Genomic DNA, 20,893 nt, shown 5'->3' on the forward strand with positions numbered 1-20,893 from the left:
CATCCGTTTTGTCACCAAAGCCCCATATACTACCCACCACTAAGACCTGTATGCTGTCGTTGGCTGGCCCTCGCTTCATATTCGTCACCAAACCCACTGGCTCCAGGTCATCTACAAGTCTCTGCTAGGTAAAGCCCCACCTCATCTCAGCTCACTGGTCACCATAGCAGCACCCACCCGTAGCACGCGCTCCAGCAAGTATATCTCACTGGTCACCCCCAAAGCCAATTCTTCCTTTGGCCGCCTTTCCTTCCAGTTCTCTGCTGCTAATGACTGGAACGAACAGCAAAGATCACTGAAGATGGAGACTCATATCTTCCTCACTAGCTTTAAGCACCAGCTGTCAGAGCAGCTCACAGATTCTGGCACCTTTACATAGCACATCTGTAAATATCCCATCCAACTACCTCATCCCCATACTGTACGTATTTATCGTGCTCCTTTGCACCCCAATATCTCTACTTGCACATTCATATATACATATTCTGCACATCTACCATTCCTATGTTTAATTGCTATATTACTTCGCAACCATGGCATATTTATTGCCTTACCTCCCTCGTTTGCACATACTGTATATAGACCTTTTCTACTGTATGTTTGTTTATTCCATGTGTAACTGTCGTCGTATGTGTCGAACTGCTTTGCTTTATCTTGGCCAGGTCGCAGTCACACTTGTTCTCAACTAGCCTACCTGGTTAAATAAAGGTGAAAAAAAATCCACAGTAAAACGAGTCCTATATCGACATAACCTGAAAGGCCGCTCAGCAAGGAAGAAGTCACTGCTCAAAAACCGCCATAAAATAAGCCAGACTAAGGTTTGCAAATGCACATGGGGACAAATATTGTACTTTTTGGAGAAATATCCTCTGGTCTGATGAAACAAAAATAGAACTGTTTGGCCATAATGACCATCGTTATGTTTGGAGGAAAAAGGGGGAGGCTTGCAAGCCGAAGAACACCATCCCAACCGTGAAGCACGGGGGTGGCAACATGTTGTGGGGGTGCTTTGCTGCAGGAAGGCCTGGTGAACTTCACAAAATAGATGGCATCATGTGGAAGGAAAATGATGTGGATATATTGAAGCAACATCTCAAGACATCAGTCAGGAAGTTAATGCTTGGTTGCACGTGGGTCTTCCAAATGGACAATGACCCCAAGCATACTTCCACAGTTCTGGAAAAATGGCTTAAGGACAACAAAGTCAAGGTATTGACGTGGCCATCACAAAGCACTGACCTCAATCCCATAGAAAAGTTGTGTTCAGAACTGAAAAAGCGTGTGTGAGCAAGGAGGCCTATAAACCTGACTCAGTTACACCAGCTCTGTCAGGAATGGCCAAAATTCACCCAACTTTTTGTGGGAAGCTTGTGGAATGCTACCTGAAACGTTTGACTAAAGTTAAACAATTTAAAGGCAATGCTACTAAATACTAATTGAGTGTATGTAAACTTCTGACCCACTGGGAATCTGATGAAAGAAATAAAAGCTGAAATAAATCATTCTATTATTCTGACATTTCAAAATAAAGTGCTGATCCTAACTGACCTAAAACAGGAAATTTTTACTAGGATTAAATGTCAGGAATTGTGAAAAACTGAGTTTAAATGTATTTGGCTAAGGTGTATGTATGTAAACTTACGACTTCAACTGTAGATGCAGTGGATTGAGTCGCATCCAATGCATACAACTCTAGATTAAATTGACAGATTTTTTTTAAATGGGGATGCTTTAATTATGCTAATTCAATTTTCCTCAGGGGCGTCGGACATTGACTTTAGGGGGTTAATATAGAACAGCTTTGGATTTCACCTGTCTCAAAAGCTAATGGTTCTGACCGTTTGGAACTTTAAGGAGAACTGCTCTTTCTCCAGCTACGCCCATAGGCTTACAGTGCAGCTTGCAAAAATGATTGGGGTCATTTTTTATAAAGTTACAACATCACCATGTTCATGTAAGCATCCAATTAAGACATGCAGGTGTGAGAGAGAGATGTGATTGTGAGGTGTGTATATAATGTGTGTGGACCAGATCACTGGAAATAGGACTGTCCATACACTGCATATCTGTGACGGAAAACTGCAGCCTCTATGCTCCCCGAGTGTAGATGGCTGGCTGGATGGATGAGTGAGTCAACGAATGCAGGGCTCTAGTGCGACCATGTTACTCACATACGCGGAGGGAAAAGTATTTTGCTGTGCGACCTAGAATTTTTTAATTTAGGAGTACCAGTGCACCTACAAAAATTAAAGATTCAAATATTTTTCATTATGCTCCTAAATTTCTTTGTGTGCGCTAACATTTTTCAACTTAGGCGCTCATGTGCTCTTTGTAAAAAAATATTTTAAAAAGGTCAGCGTAGAGCCTTGGAATGAACAGACAGTATAGTACCTGCAGAGGTTCTCCTGGGAGATGGTAGAAGGAGGGGGGTAGACGCTGTCCGTGCCCTTGGGGGAGTAACTCTTGGTGATCCACGTCACCTTCAGCTCCGCCACCTGGACCTATGGGGGGGGGGTCACATGACACAGAGAACCATTTAGAGCAGTGACATCACACATACTGAAGTAGCTAAGCCTATTATTAGGTGGTAAGGTTATCTGGTCAGTAAAAAACAGGAGAAATAATAATAATGCACGACTATAAAATACGTAAATTGCCATCATCATACCTCTTCGACCACCACCCTGAACTTGCTCTTCTTACGGAGTACGGGCTTGACCCCGGAGAGCCACTGGACATTGGAGAAGACTTTGGCTGGCCCGATCAGCACCTGGCCTGGGTAGAAACCATAGGCCTCTTCGAAGAACAGACCCTACCAACCAGGGAGGAGATGCATATTACTAACAGACAGAGGCAATTTCCCTAACCCAGTCCATTGAGAATCTAAAAAGAGCTGGAAGATATCCTGCTGCTCATTGGTCATGTCAACAAATGACAGGAGAACATAGCTAGTACTTAACCTTCAGTGTATTTTTCTTTTTTTTTCTTTCAATAGTTGACTACATATACACGGTTGTATTGTTTCTGAAATAACAGCCGAAGTGAACATGAGTAACACCTAAGCACTCCCAGTCAAAGCACAACAGTTTCCGATTAATATTGGACGCACGCAACCTGCTACCTTAAACAAGATTAGGGTCGATACCATTTAAACTCAATTATCTAAAATCGGTTTCCTAAATTGACCCAGCTCAAATGGAATTGACCCCCAGCCCTGTTACAAAGTATCACACATCTATCTCTGGTCAATAAGGAGGAGTTGGAAGCTCAAGGCTGTGAGGAGTAAGTTCATTTCATATTGCTTCCACCTAGCCAGCCTTATCCGGTCAGTGAAGTGCAGTGGACGAGGGCAGACGTTTTCACACAAAAACGCAGCTCATGGCATTTCACCTACCGAGTCACTAACGTGAGGACAGACGTCGTACAGCTTGGCGCCGTCCTCCACATTCATGGAACACCTGCAGTAGTAGAGGGAGGAGTTGAGCTAAGCATGAAGCAGACACATCGATGTAAATTAAACAGTTCTGAAATTACACTCATTCTGGGACAGATTCTGTACCTGGCTCCATTGGACAGCTTGAGGATGATGTGGTTGGTCAGGTCGTACACCTTCCCCAGCCAGAAGTCGTAGGCTATGTAGTCCCCATACATGAAAGACTAGCAGGAAACACGCATGAAACAAATGATTGTAACAGAGACATCGACATGGTACATATACAGTATCAGTCAAAATATATTTTATATTTGAGATTCTTCAAAGTAGCCACCTACAAAGCCTTGACAGCTTTGCACACTTGGCATTCTCTCAACCAGCTTCATGAGGTAGTCACCTGGAATGCATTTCAATTAACAGGTGTGCCTTGTTAAAAGTACATTTGTGGAATTTCTCTCCTTCTTAACACATTTGGGCCAATCAGTTGTGTTGTGACATGGTAGGGGTGGTATACAGAAGATAGCCCGATTTGGTAAAATACCAAGTACATATTGCCCAGTTAAATAAAGATGAAACAAGAAATAAATAAATATTAAGGCAAGAACAGCTCAAATAAGCAAAGGGAAACGACAGCCTATCATTACTTAAAGACATGAAGGTCAGTCAATCTGGAATTATTTTCTGAAAGTTTCTTCAAGTGCAGTCACAAAAACCATCAAGCGCTATGATGTAACTGGCTCTCATGAGGACCGCCACAGGAAAGGAAGACCCAGAGTTACCTCTTCTGCAGAAGATAAGTTCATATCGTCACATTGAATAATTATAATATAGGTCAGGAGTAGGTGTGTGGTCAACCACACAACGTCCAGCTGATTTTTACAATAGTTAGGAAGAGTGAATGAGTTATATACACTTTTGTAATGCATACTGTACCACAGCGCTGAAATTTTTACTTTTTTTTACAGAAGATAAGTTCATTAGAGTTACCAGCATGTGTGGTTCCCACCGTGAAGCATGGAGGAGGTGGTGTGATGGTGCTTTGCTGGTGACACTGTCAGTGATTTATTTAGAATTCATGGCACACTTTACCACCATGGCTAACACAGCATTCTGCAGCAATACACCATCCCATCTGGTTTGCATAGAGTGGGACTATCATTTGTTTTTCAACAGGACAAATGACCCAACACACCTCCAAGCAGTATAAGGGCTATTTGACCAAGAAGGAGAGTGATGGAGTGCTGCATCAGATGACCTGGCCTCCACAATCCCCTGACCTCAACCAAATTGAGATGGTTTGAGATGAGTTGAACCGCAGAGTGAAGGAAAAGCAGCCAACAACTGCTCAGCATATGTGGGAACTCCTTAAAGACTGTTGGAAAAGCATTCCAGGTGAAGCTGGTTGAGAGAGTGCCAAGAGTGTGCAAAGCTGTCATCAAGGCAAAGGGTGGCTATTTGAAGAATCTTAAATATAAAATATATTTTGATTTGTTTAACACTTTTTTGGTTACTACATGATTCCATATGTGTTATTTCATAGTTTTGATTCCTTCATTATTATTCTACAATACAGAAAATAGTAAAGGTGTTCTAAAACTTTTGACCGGTAGTGTATATAGAATAAAGAAGTAAATTATGGACGACCTTCCAAGGCATAGGCTACTACGGGAGATACTCGAGAAGGACAAAAATAATACATTTATTTGATAAATCACATGTGGAAATGTTTCCATCTTGCAACTCCTCTGTGGACAGTGTGGTCAAGTGAATACTGTGTCCATCTGTTTTTTCTTACCCAGATGTGATGTAGGTCTTTACTGTTGACGGGGTACAGGACACAGTTGGTCCCCACTAGTTTTACAGCACACTCTATGTCGATGTCGGTCACGATGCCACACTGGTTGTCCTGGAAACCACAAACAAGACAAGGTTTACCATATCACCATCACCCTGACACTCTAGCCAAAAACAACGCTCCAATGTGTGTCAGTGCGTTTTAATTTTTGTTTTCTATCACTAGTCAACTCAACTCAATAAATACCACCTGGGGACAGGTGTTGAATATTAGAATAAGCTACACATACGCTAAAATGTTTACTCAATACATTAGTGTGCCTTCATCAATCCCCATCTTAACAAAGAGGGCATGCATGTAAGCCCTTTCTGATAAAATCAGGTAAGCAGATTCTACATAAAAACACTGCAGCCTGTACAGTCATCCTGTGTTGGTACGCCGGTCATGTAGGGTGTCATCAGCTAACACAGTGTAGTGATACGACAGGAGAGGGAGCTCCGCTTACGTTAGAATTCATCCGCCGCACAATGTCTCGGATAACGATGGATCGATCTACAAGTTTCAGCTGCAACAGAGGGTGGAGAAAAGAGAGAGGGTGAGATGAGGACATCATAGAATACATAGACAAGACCGACAAGTGAACTGGTCTAATTTCAACTGTCATTTTAGCATCTTGGCAACTGGAAAGCCATTTGGTCCCGGTTACCGACCCAATCATCTCATCTGACCCAAGTCTTATGACTGCTATCTGATACCAGTAGTGATGACGCAGCAGTGAGGTAGGCTGTGCTAAATACAAGTCAGCCTCTTCCAAATCACAGTAAGCAGTAGTACCTGTAGGGTGCTGCACATAATCCCACCTATACCAAAAAATGATGTACATACAACACCTTTGATGAGAGTGCCTTCGGAAAGTATTCAGGCGTCTTGACTTTTTCCACATTGTTACGTTACAGCCTTATTCTAAAATGTATACATTTATTTTTTCCCCCTCATCAATCTACACACAATACCCCATAATGACAATGCAAAAATAGATTATACTTTTTTTTTTATGAAAAAAAATGAAGAAATAAAATTATCACATTTACATAAGTATAGAGACCCTTTACTCAGTACTTTGTGAAAGCCCCTCTGGCAGGGATTACAGCTTTGGGTCTTCTTGGGTATGACCCTACAAGCTTGACACACCTGTATTTGGGGAGATTATCCCATTCTTCTCTGCATAGCCTCTCAAGCTCCGTCAGGTTCGATGGGGAGCATTGCTGCACATCTATTTTAAGGTCTCTCCAGAGACGTTTGATCAGGTTCAAGTCCAGGCTCTGGCTGGGCCACTCTAGGACATTCAGAGACTTGTCCCGAAGCCACTCCTGTGTTGTCTTGGCTGTGTGCTTAGGGTTGTTTTCCTGTTGGAAGGTGAACCTTCACCCCAGTCTGAGGTCCTGAGTGCTCTGAAGCAGGTTTTCATCAAGGATCTCTGTACTTTGCTCCGTTCATCTTTCCCTTGATCCTGACTAGTCTCCCAGTCCCTGCCACTGAAAAACATCCCCATAGTTAAATAAAGGTTAAATAAAAAATAAAAAATGCTACCACCACCATGCTTCACCGTAGGGATGGTGCCAGGTTTCTTGATACTTGGCATTCAGGCCAAAAAGTTCAACCTTGGTTTCATCAGAACAGAGAATCTTGTTTCTTACAGTCAGTCTCTTTTTGCCTGTTGCAAACTCCAAGTGGGCTATCATGTGCCTTTTACTGAGTAGTGGCTTCTGTCTGGCCACTTTACCATAAAGGCCTGATCTGTGGAGTGCTGCAGAGAAGGTTGTCCTTCTGGAAGGTTTTCCCATATCCACAGAGGAACTCTTGAGCTCTGTCAGAGTAACCATTGGGCTCTTGGTCACCTTAGACAGTTGATTGCCTTTCCAAATCAAGTTGTAGGAACATCAAGGATGATCAATGGAAACAGGATACACCTGAGCTCAGTTGAGTCTCATCGCAAAGGGTATCTTTTTTATTTTTAATAACATTGACTAAAATTTCTAAAACCTGTTTTAACTTTGTCATTATGGGGTATTGTGTGTAGATTGTTGAGGATTTGTTTTAATTTAATCCATTTTAGAATAAGGCTGTAACGTAACAAAACAGTGAAAAAGTCCAGGAGTTTGAATACTTTCCAAAGGCACTGTATATAGTATACGGTATGAAAGTCTCGACTTTAACCGCAACTTCCCCCTGCCTGTCTCTCTCATCCGAAAGACAAGGTCGTACAGCAATGATGCGGTCTATAGACGATGCACTGAGTTTATTCAGGGATCTCTGGGGAAGCGCGAAGAAGAGCATTCGAGTAGAAGATCAACATTTGGATGTCAGAGGGTACAGAGGGTACAGAGGGTCTCACTCTTGCCACACAGAACTGGGAAAATACTGTTGGAATGGTGCCCTTGTTAGTCTACAAAATATCACAGTGAACAAAATATCAAAATACCACCAACGCAGCAGATAAGTGGCAGTTTAAAAGAGGCACTACTAATTACAAATGATCTATGTACACTGGCAGCCCTATGTACAGCAATAGCCTAATAGGTTGGTGGGTGGATAGACAGATTAATGAAGGAATTGGCATACAGGGAAATTACTAAATGAAAGCAGAATTTCCTGGGTGGAAGTAATCAATGAGTGAATGTAGAAAGGATGATACATAGGGTTGGAACTCACTGGGTAAAGCTGTGATTGGGTCATGTCTAGATGATACATCTTTTGTCAAATTTAACATCAAAAGTTGCTTTAAAAAAAAAAAAAGAGCATTTTCCCTAACCTTATTCTCCTAGCCTGCTGCGCAAGTTATCCTAAACATGCTACGAAAAGTCAATCGACAAAAGCTGCATCCCTTCTAGACAAAACCCAATAACTGAGGGGGGGAACAGATGCCTTATCAGGGGATGACTGGGAAACCCTGTGCCTCCAAGCACCGTTCTCCTGTTAACATACTTGGTGAGGTGAAATGTTCAGAATGTTGCAGGGAGAAATGCAATGAAGAACAAACATACTACTTGAAAGACCATCATATCTGTTTTACTCCATACATTTCTATTCGAAACAAACAGATTCCCAATAAGATACAGTAACTCAAACTAGCCTTTTCAGTCTGTATTTCTCAGTCTTAGCTCTAAATTTAGTCGTATCTTTAATCACCCACCATGTTGATGCAGTAGACGAACATGACTGGGGAATGGGAATTACACACAGACCACTCAACACCGGACTCCCTCGCGAGTCAAATCAGCTCGTTGCTGTCTATTCCATTTTCCAAGTGATGACACGTACTGTTCTCAAAATGTGGGGAGACAGACCGATCACGCTTCAAAGGCAAGAGTTATTCAGTAAGCCAGGGATAGGCTAGTGGTGGGGCGCCAACATGCTCCATAATACTAATCAGTGTAATGTGGCTAGCGCTAGTAGTGGCAAGCTGCTCCTCTGGCTGGAGTTTGAATGGGTGGCAGCTGCCAGCCGGATGCCATCACCTACAATAGAATCATGGAGGAGAGAGGAGGGAGGCAGGACGAGCGATGATTAGGAGGAAGAAAAGAGGAGTGAAAACTAGGAGGGAGGAAGTGTGGTTATGAAGTGGAAGGGAAGGGTGTGCGCGTGCGTGTGAGAGAGAGAGCCTAAATTGGACATTACGGAGATATAAAAGCTATTACTCTAGTAATCCTGTATCTCGTGTACACACACCACAATCTGATTGGACTAGGCCAGCTGCAGCTATCCCCACATGTTTTCAGGTCTAGACTAACCTTACTCTTGTAAATTGTGGGGCGAGGAGGAGGTGGGCAAAATGGGATCGATGCTCCATTTCCACATAACGCTGTCTTAACCGTCACACCACTTCCAGTGTAGAGGCTGGACACACTAATGCATGCACACTTACACAAACACAGATAGGCCTACACTGAAGCATGCGCACACAGTCCCTTGTGTGTGTTCAGTGATTCTAATTCTGCCATGGAGAAGAGGGGTCAGGCAGCCTGCGGATGAACCAACTGTCTCACTGCATAGGAACCATGAGGCTAAAATCAATACATACTCAACCAAATATGATGGAAGCAACCATGTGAAGTACTAAGATATGACATTACAATAGAATACAGCAGGGCAGGCCACACCTTCCAGAAAGCATATTGGACCGTGACTATTTTATAGCTATCAAAACAATCCAATTTGGCTTTCATTATTCATGATATGTTTGTAACGCAGTCCCGGTTCCACTCCCAGAAATAGTCAGAGGGAGAAGAAAACAGGATGAGGGAGAGAGCAGAGGGAGAGAGCAGAGGAAGGGTATACGGTCACTGATCTCATCTAGAAGTGCTGGTGATAGAGAACCTCAGAGAAAGAAAGGCATGAATATCCTCTCTCCCTTTTCTAGTCTTTTCTTTTTTCCTCTCCAAAGGAAGCTATTTCCTAGAGATGTCACCACTGACTGTCTCATCTGTTGCCTCCCTGTTCACTGCTCAATGAGCTGATCTGTGCCTCGCTGCATCCTGCACAAATCACCGCTCCTCCCGTGGGAGTGGAACACACACACACACTCACACAGTATGTAATCTGATTATGCATACAAATGGTACACATCCCAGTTGCTCATTTGCATACATAAAACTCTCACATATTACATAGCCTATGTGTTGCAATAGGCTATGTAAAACTACTAACACAAAGAGAACATACACAGGTTCCCCCCTCCCCCCCTAAAGCTAGAAATATCCAGAGGGAAAACGCTGAAAACATCCTTAGTCTGTGTGTGTTGGAGGATTGCCTGTCGACACAATATAGATGTTCAGGAATTCAGTGGAAACACCTGTCTGTATTGGAAAGAAACCCCGGTATTGGCGTCTTTTGTTCAGGCACCAGTAACCGTCTAATAACAATGGTTACTCAGCATCACGGCGTCAAGCGGCAGCCTGGAAACCAGCAGGCTGTTCTGTAAAAGGTGCCGCTAAAGGGGGGGGGGGGTCTTTCTCATACACACTATAGTGCCAACACGCAAACAGTCTACTAGAACACACTAACAAAGCGGACATCGCTCTGAAAGGGCGAGCTAAGCTGTCAGGCTAAAGGCTAACAAAGCATATCTGTTCCTTTGTCTTATCTCAAGGACGGAGAGTTTTTGTCTTGTGATAGATCAGCGTTTCCTAAACTAGGGGTTGAGACCATGGGGTGGCGTGAGAAACTCAGAAAAATAACTATAATTCACCGCTTGGTTCATAGAACCTCCAACATACACTAAATGTCGTTGAGTGTTTTTTAGGCTTTATTAGTCAAGTGACAACCAATGTAATTTGCTGGGTTATTGTTATCAAAGACGCTATTGGAAATTGTGTTTAACCAGAATAAAGTAGCCTAAACAACCACCTGAGACACGACTCATCTGGCTACATAGCCTTCCTGCTGACTAGGGCTTAGGTTTAAAAAATGTAAAATCTTCCAAAATAGTCTAAACCAGTGGTTCCCAAAGTTGTCTCATACCCCTTCAAACATTCAACCTCCAGCTGCGTACCCCCTCTAACACCAGGGTCAGCGCACTCTCAAATGTTGTTTTCTACCATCATTGTAAGCCTGCCACATACACACTACAATAAATGTATTAACCATAAGAATTAGTGTGTTTGTCACAACCCGGCTCGTGGGAAGCAACAAAGAGCTCTTAAAGGACCAGGGCACAAATAATATAATCAATCATTTTGCTGTTTATTTAACCATTACATATAAATCCTTATTTGTTCATCAAAAATTGTGAATAACGCACCACAGGTTAATGAGAAGGGTGTGCTTGAAAGGATGTACACACAAATTTGCAATGTTGGGTTGTATTGGAGAGAGTCTGTCTTAAATCATTTTACACACAGTCTGTGCTTGTATTTAGCTTTCATGCCAGTGAGGGCAGAGAATCCACTCTCACATAGGTACGTGGTTGAAAAGGGCATCAGTGTCTTAACAGCGCAGCCCTATCCAGAAATCTGGCAGTGACTTGATTAAATTTTCACAGGACCGCTTGTTGCAATTTCAATGAGGCTCTCTTGTTCAGATATCGGTAAGTGGACTGCAGGCGGGGCATGAAAGGGATAACGAATCCAGTTGTTTGTGTCATCCGTTTTGGGAAAGTACCTGCATAATTGCGCTTCCAACTCACTCAGGTACTATATCAAATTTGACATTGTCCGTAAGCTTGAGTTCATTTGCACACAACAATTTTTTTTTAATAATAATAATCACTTTTTTTTTTTTTTTGCCACACCAGTGGAAGATCTGAGACCAATCATACGATATGCTGCTACTCTGTTTATCTTATATGCAGTCACTATCTATTTTTTTAAAAATAAATAAAAAAAATAAATAATTTTTAATTAAAAAAAAATAAAATAATAATAATAAAATAAAAATAAATTAAATTAATTTTAAAAATTGGCAAATCGGCGCAAGAAAATACCGATTTACGATTGTTATGAAAACTTGAAATCGGCCCTAATTAAAATCGGCCATTCTGATTAATCGGTCGACCTCGAACTATACATTCATGTACATACTACCTAAATTGGCCCGACCAACCAGCGCTCCTGCACATTGGCTAACCGCATTGTGTCCCACCACCCGCCAACCCCTCTTTTTACGCTTCTGCTACTCTGTTCATAATATATGCATAGTCACTTTAAAAATACTTACATGTACATACTACCTCAATAAGCCTGACTAACAGGTGTCTGTATATAGCCCTGCTACTCTTTTTTCAAATGTCTTTTTACTTCTTTACTTACCCCCCCCCCACACACACACACACACCTTTTTTCCCCCACACCATTGGTTAGAGCTTGTAAGTAAGCATTTCACTAAGGTTGTATTCGGCGCACGTGACAAAAACACTTTGAGTTGATTTTGGAGATCATTCATTGGGAAACTGGAGATTTCATTGGGAAACTGCGGAGTAGCTCATTACAGTGCAGATAAGTGTCAGTCTGCCGTTGTTGAGGCGACAGCATGTATCTAAATAAGTTTCCACAGGAAAACTTGATTAAGAGAAATATGATTCCATCTTTTTCTACCAAGCCATCTCCGAGTACGTTTGCGAGGAACTGAATACGATAGGGAATTAGTCCAACTATCCTTTCTTTTTTTTGGTGAATCACGTTTTTATTTTGCGTACCCCAGTTTGGGAAAACCTGGTCGAAACCATTTGATTTTGCATTTTTGTTTTATAAATAAAATGTTGATATAAAAATATCGAGTCTCTCGCAAGTCTCTCAAAGTTCTTGGTGGGTATTATTCTACTGAACTCAGCAAAAAAAGAAACGGCCATTTTTCATGACACTGTCTTTCAAAGATAATTTGTGAAAATCCAAATAACTTCAGATCTTTATTGTAAAGGGTTTAAACACCGTTTTCCATGCTTGTTTATTGACCCATAAACAATTAAAGAACATGCACCTGTGGAACGGTCATTAAGACACTAACAGCTTACAGACAGACGGTAGGCAATTAAGGTCACAGTTCTGAAAACTTTGGACACTAAAGAGGCCTTTCTACTGACTCTGAAAAACACCAAAGGAAAGAAGCCCTGCTCATCTGCTTGAACATGCCTTAGGCATGCTACAAGGAGACATGAGAACTGCAGATGTGGCCCGGGCAATAAATTGCAATGTCTGTACTGTGAGACGACTAAGATAGCGCTACAGGGAGACAGGACGGACAGCTGATCGTCCTAGCAGTGGCAGACCATGTGTAACAACACCTGGACAGGATCGGTACATCCGAACATCACACCTGCGGGACAGGTACAGGATGGCAACAACAACTGCTTGAGTTACACAAGGAACACAATCCCTACATCAGTGCTCAGACTGTCCGCAATAGGCTGAGAGAGGCTGGACTGAGGGCTTGTAGGCCTGTTGTAAGGCTGGTCCTCACCAGACATCACTGGCAACAACGTTGCCTATGGGCACAAACCCACCGTCACTGGACCAGACAAGACTGGCAAAAAGTGCTCTTCACTAACGAGTCGCAGTTGTGTCTCACCGGGGGTGAAGGTCAGATTTGAGTTTATCGTCGAAGGAATGAGCACTACACTGAGGCCTGTACTCTGGAGCGGGATCGATTTGGAGGTGGAGGGTCCGTCATGGTCTGGGGCGGTGTGTCACAGCATCATCGGACTGAGCTTGTTGTCATTGCAGGCAATCTCAACACTGTGCGTTACAGGGAAGACATCCTTCTCTCTAACGTGGTACCCTTCCTGCAGGCTCATCCTGACATGACCCTCCAGCATGACAATGCCACCAGCCATACTTCTCGTTCTGTGCGTGATTTCCTGCAAGACAGGAATGTCAGTGTTCTACCATGGCCAGCGAAGAGCCCAGATCCCAATCCCATTGACCACGTCTGGGACCTGTTGGATCGGAGGGTGAGGGCTAGGGCCATTTCCCCCAGAAATGTCCGGGAACTTGCAGGTGCCTTGGTGGAAAAGTGGGGTAACATCTCACAGCAAGAACTGGCAAATCTGGTGCAGTCCATGAGGAGGAGATGCACTGCAGTACTTAATGCAGCTGGTGGCCACACCAGATACTGACTGTTACTTTAGATTTTGACCCCCCCCCCTCCTCCCCCCCACTTTGTTTAGGGACACATTACTCCATTTATGTTAGTCACATGTCTGTGGAACTTGTTCAGTTTGTCTCAGTTGTTGAATCTTATGTTCATACAACTATTTACACGTTAAGTTTGCTGAAAATAAACAGTTGACAGTGAGAGGACATTTCTTTTTTTGCTGAGTTTATTATTACTAGCTCAAACACGGAACCTGCAAAAATGACATTCCTTTGTGGGTGATGGTAATTTCAGATTAACTTAAAGAGAGAGAGAGAAGTCCGCTCAGACAGATCCAGCTCACGAGCTCCATCAGCAGCATATTTGAATTTAGAATGGAAAATTAAATGTAATTTATGCAACAACTGTTAGTGCATCGAATCGTATCGCATTGAACGTTCCTCTAATCAAACCAAATCCTTTCAAACCAAAATGTTTTTTGTTCCAGTATCATATCGGAGCCCATGTATAGATGCATATCAAATCGTCTTGAAAGGGAAAGATGCAGATCACTAGTACAACAGTACTGGTTTTGTCTTCCTGGGCTCATTTACACGAGTCACACTCTCCAGGTGGGGTGCAGGAGGAAGGATGGAGGGGGAAAAATGAGACAGAGAGAGACAGAGCGAGAGAGCAGCCTTGGGCCACGCCTGCTCTCCATTCACATACAGCATGTTCATACCTAAAATGATAAAGATCAAATATTTATCTCATACTAGATTCACTCTCCCTCTGTCTCACTCACACACACACACACACCAGGGCCATGTACGACACATACACACAAAACCATCCTACACACACCTCCCTACATTTCCCTCCTCCATCTCCAGCAGACCAGCCATGTCTGACAGAGCTGGCGGTCCATGGATCAAGACAGTGAGAACCACACAGCTCCATTAGAGGGGCTGTGTGGTAATGTTCTAGGCCTTTACACCCGTTCTCCTGGGGGAGAGGAGAACCAGGTGGCGTTAAGAGAACTGATAGTCTGGTATAAAACCACTATTCTGGAACAACTGATGGGAGCTGAGGAAGGGTCAGCAGCGAGAGAGAGAATTTCTGACGGAGTGAAAATAGTGGCAGGGCAATAGGACTGAGGGAGACAGACAGATAAAGGTAGGTAGATGGAGAGGAGGGGTGGAAAGAGAGGGGGAGGGAAAAAACAACAGAGAAAGAAAGCCAGACACAGAACCAGCCTGTCTCCCCGACCGAGGTGTCAATACAGCAGAGGGAGAGGCTGTAGACAGCCGGCCTTTCTTCACAAGTCGCCAGTGCACACATCTACCACACAGAGGCAGAGAGAGCGAGCGAGGCAGAGAGAGAATGAACTACAGGACAAAATACAATCTAGAGGTCGGCCGATTAAATCGGCATGATTAGCTTTTCTTAACAATCGGTAATTGGGATTTTTTGCCGATTATGGCCGATTACATTGCATTGCACGAGAAAACTGCGTGGCAGGCTGACCACCTGTTACACGAGTGCAGCAAGGATCCAAGGTAAGTTGCAAGCTAGCATTAAACTTATCTAATAAAACACAATCAATCTTCACATAATCACTAGGTAACAACTACACATGGTTGTTGATACTAGGTTAACTAGCTTGTCCTGCGTTGCATATAATCAATGTGGTGCCTGTTAATTTATCATCGAATCACATCCTACTTTGCCAAACAGGGGATGATTTAACAAAAGCATATCCGCGAGAAAAAGCACAATCGTTGCACGAATGTACCTAACCATAAACAGCAATGCCTTTCGTAAAATCAATGCAGAGAAGTAAAATTTTTTAAACCTGCATATTTTGTTAAGAAATTCATGTTAGCAGGCAATATTAACTAGGGAAATTGTGTCACTTCTCTTGCGTTCACTGCATGCAGAGTCAGGGTAAATGCAGCAGTTTGGGCCACCTGGCTCATTGCGAACTAATTTGTCAGAATTTTACATAATTATGACATAACATTGAAGGTTGTGCAATGTAACAGCAATATTTGGACTTAGGGTTGCCAACTGTTCGATTAAATACGGAAAGTATCAAAATGATAGTTTCCGGATTTTACCATATTAATGACCAACGGCTTTTATTTCTGTGTTTATTATATTAAGTCCATGATTTGATAGAGCAGTCTGACAGTGGTAGTAGGCAGCTGCAGGCTTGTAAGCATTCATTCAAACTTTACTGCTTTTGCCAGCAGCCCTTCACAGCGCTTGCTTCACAGCGCTTAGCGCTTGCTCCACAGCGCTTGCTTCACAGCGCTTGCTTCACAGCGCTTAGTGCTTGCTTCACAGCGCTTGCTTCACAGCGCTTAGCGCTTGCTTCACAGCGCTTGCGTCACAGCGCTTGCGTCACGGCGCTTAGCGCTTGCGTCACAGCGCTTGCGTCACGGCGCTTATATTATAATTAAGTCCATGATTTGATAGAGCAGTCTGACAGTGGTAGTAGGCAGCTGCAGGCTTGTAAGCATTCATTCAAACTTTACTGCTTTTGCCAGCAGCCCTTCACAGCGCTTGCTTCACAGCGCTTAGCGCTTGCTTCACAGCGCTTAGCGCTTGCTTCACAGCGCTTGCGTCACGGCGCTTGCATCACGGCGCTTAGCGCTTGCGTCACAGCGCTTGCGTCACGGCGCTTAGCGCTTGCGTCACAGCGCTTGCGTCACGGCGCTTGGCACTTGCGTCACGGCGCTTGGCGCTAGCGTCACTCTAGCGTCACTGCGCTTAGCGTCACAGAGCTTAGCGTCACTAAAGTGCCTATTAGAACATCCAATAGTCAAAGGTATATCAAATACAAATAGTATAGAGAGAAAGTCAACACATCATAATTCCTATAATAACTCCAACCTAAAACTTCTTAACTGGGAATATTGAAGAACTGGGAATATTGAACCACCAGCTCTCATATGTTCTGAGCAAGGAACTTAAACGTTAGCTTTTTTACATGGCACATATTGCACTTTTACTTTCTTCTCCAACACTGTGTTTTTGAATTATTTAAACCAAATTGAGCATGTTTTATTACTTATTTGAGACTAAATTGATGTTATGTCTGTATTATATTAAGTTAAAATAAAAAAGTGTTCATTCAGTATTGTTGTAATTGTCATTATTACAAATATATAAATGAATAAATAAAATAAAAATGGTCCGATTAATCGGTATGGGCTTTTTTTGGTCCTCCAATAAATCGGTATCGGTGTTGAAAAATCATAATCGTCCGGCCTCTAATACAAACCCTCCAACCCAAAAAAGCCTGTGGGGTTGATGGTATCCTCAATGAAATGCTAAAATATACAGACCATCAATTCCAATTGGCTATACCTTATCATCCTCAGCTCTGATATATTCCCCAATATTTGGAACCAAGGACTGATCACTCCAATACACAAAAGTAGAGAAATTTGACCCCAATAACTACCAAGGGATATGCATCAACAGCAACCTTGGGAAAATCCTCTGAATTATCATTAACAGCAGACACACAGATTTCCTCAGCGAAAACAATGTACTTCGCAAATGTCAAATTGGCTTTTTACCAAATTAGCATACAGACAATGTAATCACCTTGCACACCCTTATTGACAAAGAAACAAAAACGCTACGTCTTCTCATGCTTCGTTGATTTAAACAATTTGGCATGAGGGCCAGCTACACTAATTGATGGAAAGTGGTGTTTGCGGAAAAACATACGACATTATAAAATCCGTGTTCACAAACAAGTGTGCGGTTAACATGGGCAGAAAACACATATTTCTTTCCACAGGGCCGGGGCGTGAGACTGGGATGCAACTTAAGCCCCACCCACTTCAACATATAAACGGATTGGCGAGGACACTAGAACAGTCTGCAGCGTCCGGCGTCACCCTACTAGAATCTGAAGTCAAATGTATATTTGCTGATGATCTGGTGCTTCTGTCCCCAACAAAGGAGGGCCTACAGCAGCACCTAGATCTTCTGCACAGATTGTGAGACTGGGCCCTGACAGTAAATTTCAGTAAGACCAAAATAATGGTGTTCCAAAAAAGGTCCAGTTGCCAGGACCACGAATACAAATTCCATCTAGACACCGTTGCCCTACAGCACACAAACTATACATACCTTGGCCTAAACATCAGCACCACTGGTAACTTCCACAAAGCTGTGAATGATCTGAGAGACAAGGCAAGAAGGGACTTCTATGCCATCAAAAGGAAAATAAAATTTGATATTCCAATTAGGATGTGGCTAAAAATACTTGAATCAGTTACAGAACCCATTGCTGTTGTGAGCTCACCAACAAAGAATTCACAAAACACCAAATTGAGACTGCATGCAGAATTCTGCAAAAATATTCTAAGTTTACAACGTAAAACACCAAATCATGCATGCAGAGCAGAATTAGGCCGATACCCGCTAATTTTCAAAATCCAGAAAAAAGCCGTTATTCTACAACCACCTAAAAGGAAGCGATCCCCAAACCTTCCATAACAAAGCCATCACCTTCAAAGAGATGAACCTGGAGAAAAACCCTCTAAGCAAGCTGGTTAAAATACAGCAGCAAGATTTGTGACCTGTTGCCACAAGAAAAGGGCAACCAGTGAAGAACAAACACCATTGTAAATACAACCTACATTTATTTTCCCTTATGTACTTCAACTATTTGCACATCATTATTACAACACTGTATTTAGACATCATGACATTTCAAATGACTTTATTCATTTGGAACTGTTGTGAGTGTAATTTTTACTGTTCATTTGTTATTGTTTATTTCACTTTAGTTTATTATCTATTTCACTTGCTTTGGCAATATTTTTCCTATGCCAATAAAGCCCTTTAAATAGAATTTTGAGAGAGAGCGCAAGAGAGCGAGGTCGAGAGAACGAGACCAGGAGAGAGTGAGCATCAGATACATAATCTAAGGAGGGGTGTGGTTGACAACAACCCTTCCACATTACATCACTGCTCTGCATTCTCCAGCACAGTACTCCACAGGGACAGGGAGGAGGGGAAGAGGGATAGGAGAAGGAGAGGGAGGACAGCTTATCATTTCACATCTTTGTAGTGAGTTAACGAAGCCATTCTCTCGACCCCTAGACTATAGGGAAGGATGGATCCAAGATGACTTCGCTGCTTCTCTTCTTTTCTAATCTAACCTCGCATCCACCTGCTGCAGGGCCTCTTCACCTTCCAGACCTGTCACTTTCTCTCCCTCTGCTGATGATCCCTTGTTCTGGCTGCTTGTGAATGTGTGACGTGTGTGTGTGTGTGTGTGTGTGTGTGTCTCCACTCTCTACGCTAAGGCCCTGGCACCTGCTCAACATTACTCAAGCTCATGCACTCCCTTCGAACACGGAGGCTACTTGGCAGTGGCAATGTGTCCCAGATTACTTCATTAATAGTCAACCACAGGACCTGCAGTTTAGCCTATTCTCTGAGCACTACAGGACTAGAACCAGATTACTAAGTAGCAAAGAGGCTAGTAACGAAAAAGCTACATAGTAGCAAAGACCCTCAGTTCGCTAATGTGGCTAATGACTGCGATGCTAATGCTAATTGTGTCAAAACAAACATCATGAAGACATGTCAATTAACATGTGAGGAGAATGGCCTAACATCACGGTGGTGTCAGTCGTTTAGTCTTAACTGTAAGTCAATTAGGATCATCCGATGTCTAAATACAGATACCCTAATTTGTGATATCTTAAGCCTCCTCAGTAGGGAATGGCTAACCGCTAATGGCAATTATTCAAGCACCATGCTAATAAGTTGGCTAGATAATTAATAACCTAATAATGACAAGATGGTTGATGTCTCTATGATTGGAGAAGGTTAGCTAGCTACTGTTATCAGCACATGGAGTGACTGGGCATGTTAACTGCAGTCAACTCACTGGATTACAAGGCATCAACTGTATTGGCCAGGGTCCGTCCCCCGCCTCCCCCGGTTTCACGTTTTGGTTTTTGCCCTTGCACTACACAGCGGATTCAAATAATCAAAGCTTGATGAGTTGGTTATATGAATCAGCTGTGTAGTGCGAAGGCAAAAACCTAAACGCGCACCCAGGTGGGGCCACCAGGACCAAGTGTGGGAAAACTCTGGTCTTGGCCAGCGAAGTGATCCCAGAGCTCTTGCGGAGAGGGATAGGGCAGGCCAGGATGAAGGATGGGATTCACCGTGCAGGCAAGGCAGCGAGTAAAGCACCCTCCCCAAACCCATCACTGAGATGGATCCTTCCAACTTCCCATAGATCACTAGCAGACAGGCCAGCCCAATAAAGCAGCAAATGAGACCGGGGTGGGTGACGGGGCAAAAAGGTGACAAATAGGACCAAGGCTTATGTATGACATCATGTTCTCCAGAGGGGACAGAGCGGGAGAGACGAGGTCAGAAAATCAAAGCATGAGCCTTGTTCAACTTATCATTGCTGTGCTGCTGCTTACGAGCCTCTAAAAAGCATACCGCTAATGCCTTTTCTGCTAGTCGTGTGGTGATACCTAATGTATATCACACCATTATTTACATTCCAGTGCCCAACACCTGCCGTTATGTGACGGAATGCTCACTCATTACCCTGGATAAACCAGAGTCAGCGCTTTGCAAACAAATAAAGAACAATACTGGTCAATGCTGATAAGCAGCATTTTAGCCTAGCATAGATTAGCCGTAGAAATACCTTTAAACTGCATCCTGAAAGTACCGCACTACCTTCAGGACAATAAAAAGAGACCAAATACTCCCAAGTCGGTATGTAAAAAAATATATAGATATTGGCCTATTCAGCAAACTAAGGGGTTAGGCCTATAACTGTAACTGCCTGCAACAAGAAAAAACACTATAAATAGAGCCTGGTAAAATAAAAAAGGGAAAAGGAAAAAAAGAACCAATGGGCCCGAAGGGGGGCCCTTAAAACTTAAGGACAAAAAGCTCTTCATTAGCATAGCAACCATCTGCCCAGATCAAGCCCATCTCTTCTTCTTTCCCTCCCCTCGCTGTATCTCTCCCTCGTGCCCCCTCTCATTACCCCTCGTTCTCTTTCCATCTCCCTCCCCTTACACTTTCCATCC

At 43.0% G+C, this 20,893-nt stretch overlaps 1 protein-coding gene across 2 annotated transcripts in view; it reads right to left on the minus strand.

Moving 5' to 3' along the window:
- The window catches only part of LOC110495137 ((E3-independent) E2 ubiquitin-conjugating enzyme UBE2O-like), a 48,259-nt gene that overhangs the window by 16,154 nt on the left and 11,212 nt on the right, over positions 1 to 20,893 (minus strand). For both annotated transcript variants that reach the window (XM_036949672.1, XM_036949673.1), the window contains exons 2-7: positions 5,734 to 5,793; positions 5,229 to 5,339; positions 3,560 to 3,657; positions 3,395 to 3,458; positions 2,669 to 2,812; positions 2,392 to 2,501 (exon numbers count right to left, since the gene is read on the minus strand). In XM_036949672.1, the coding sequence (XP_036805567.1) occupies positions 2,392 to 2,501; positions 2,669 to 2,812; positions 3,395 to 3,458; positions 3,560 to 3,657; positions 5,229 to 5,339; positions 5,734 to 5,793 (587 nt within the window). The remainder of the gene's footprint in view (positions 1 to 2,391; positions 2,502 to 2,668; positions 2,813 to 3,394; positions 3,459 to 3,559; positions 3,658 to 5,228; positions 5,340 to 5,733; positions 5,794 to 20,893) is intronic.

The sequence above is a fragment of the Oncorhynchus mykiss genome, chromosome 17 (genome assembly GCF_013265735.2).
Source record: "Oncorhynchus mykiss isolate Arlee chromosome 17, USDA_OmykA_1.1, whole genome shotgun sequence".
NCBI lineage: Eukaryota > Metazoa > Chordata > Actinopteri > Salmoniformes > Salmonidae > Oncorhynchus > Oncorhynchus mykiss.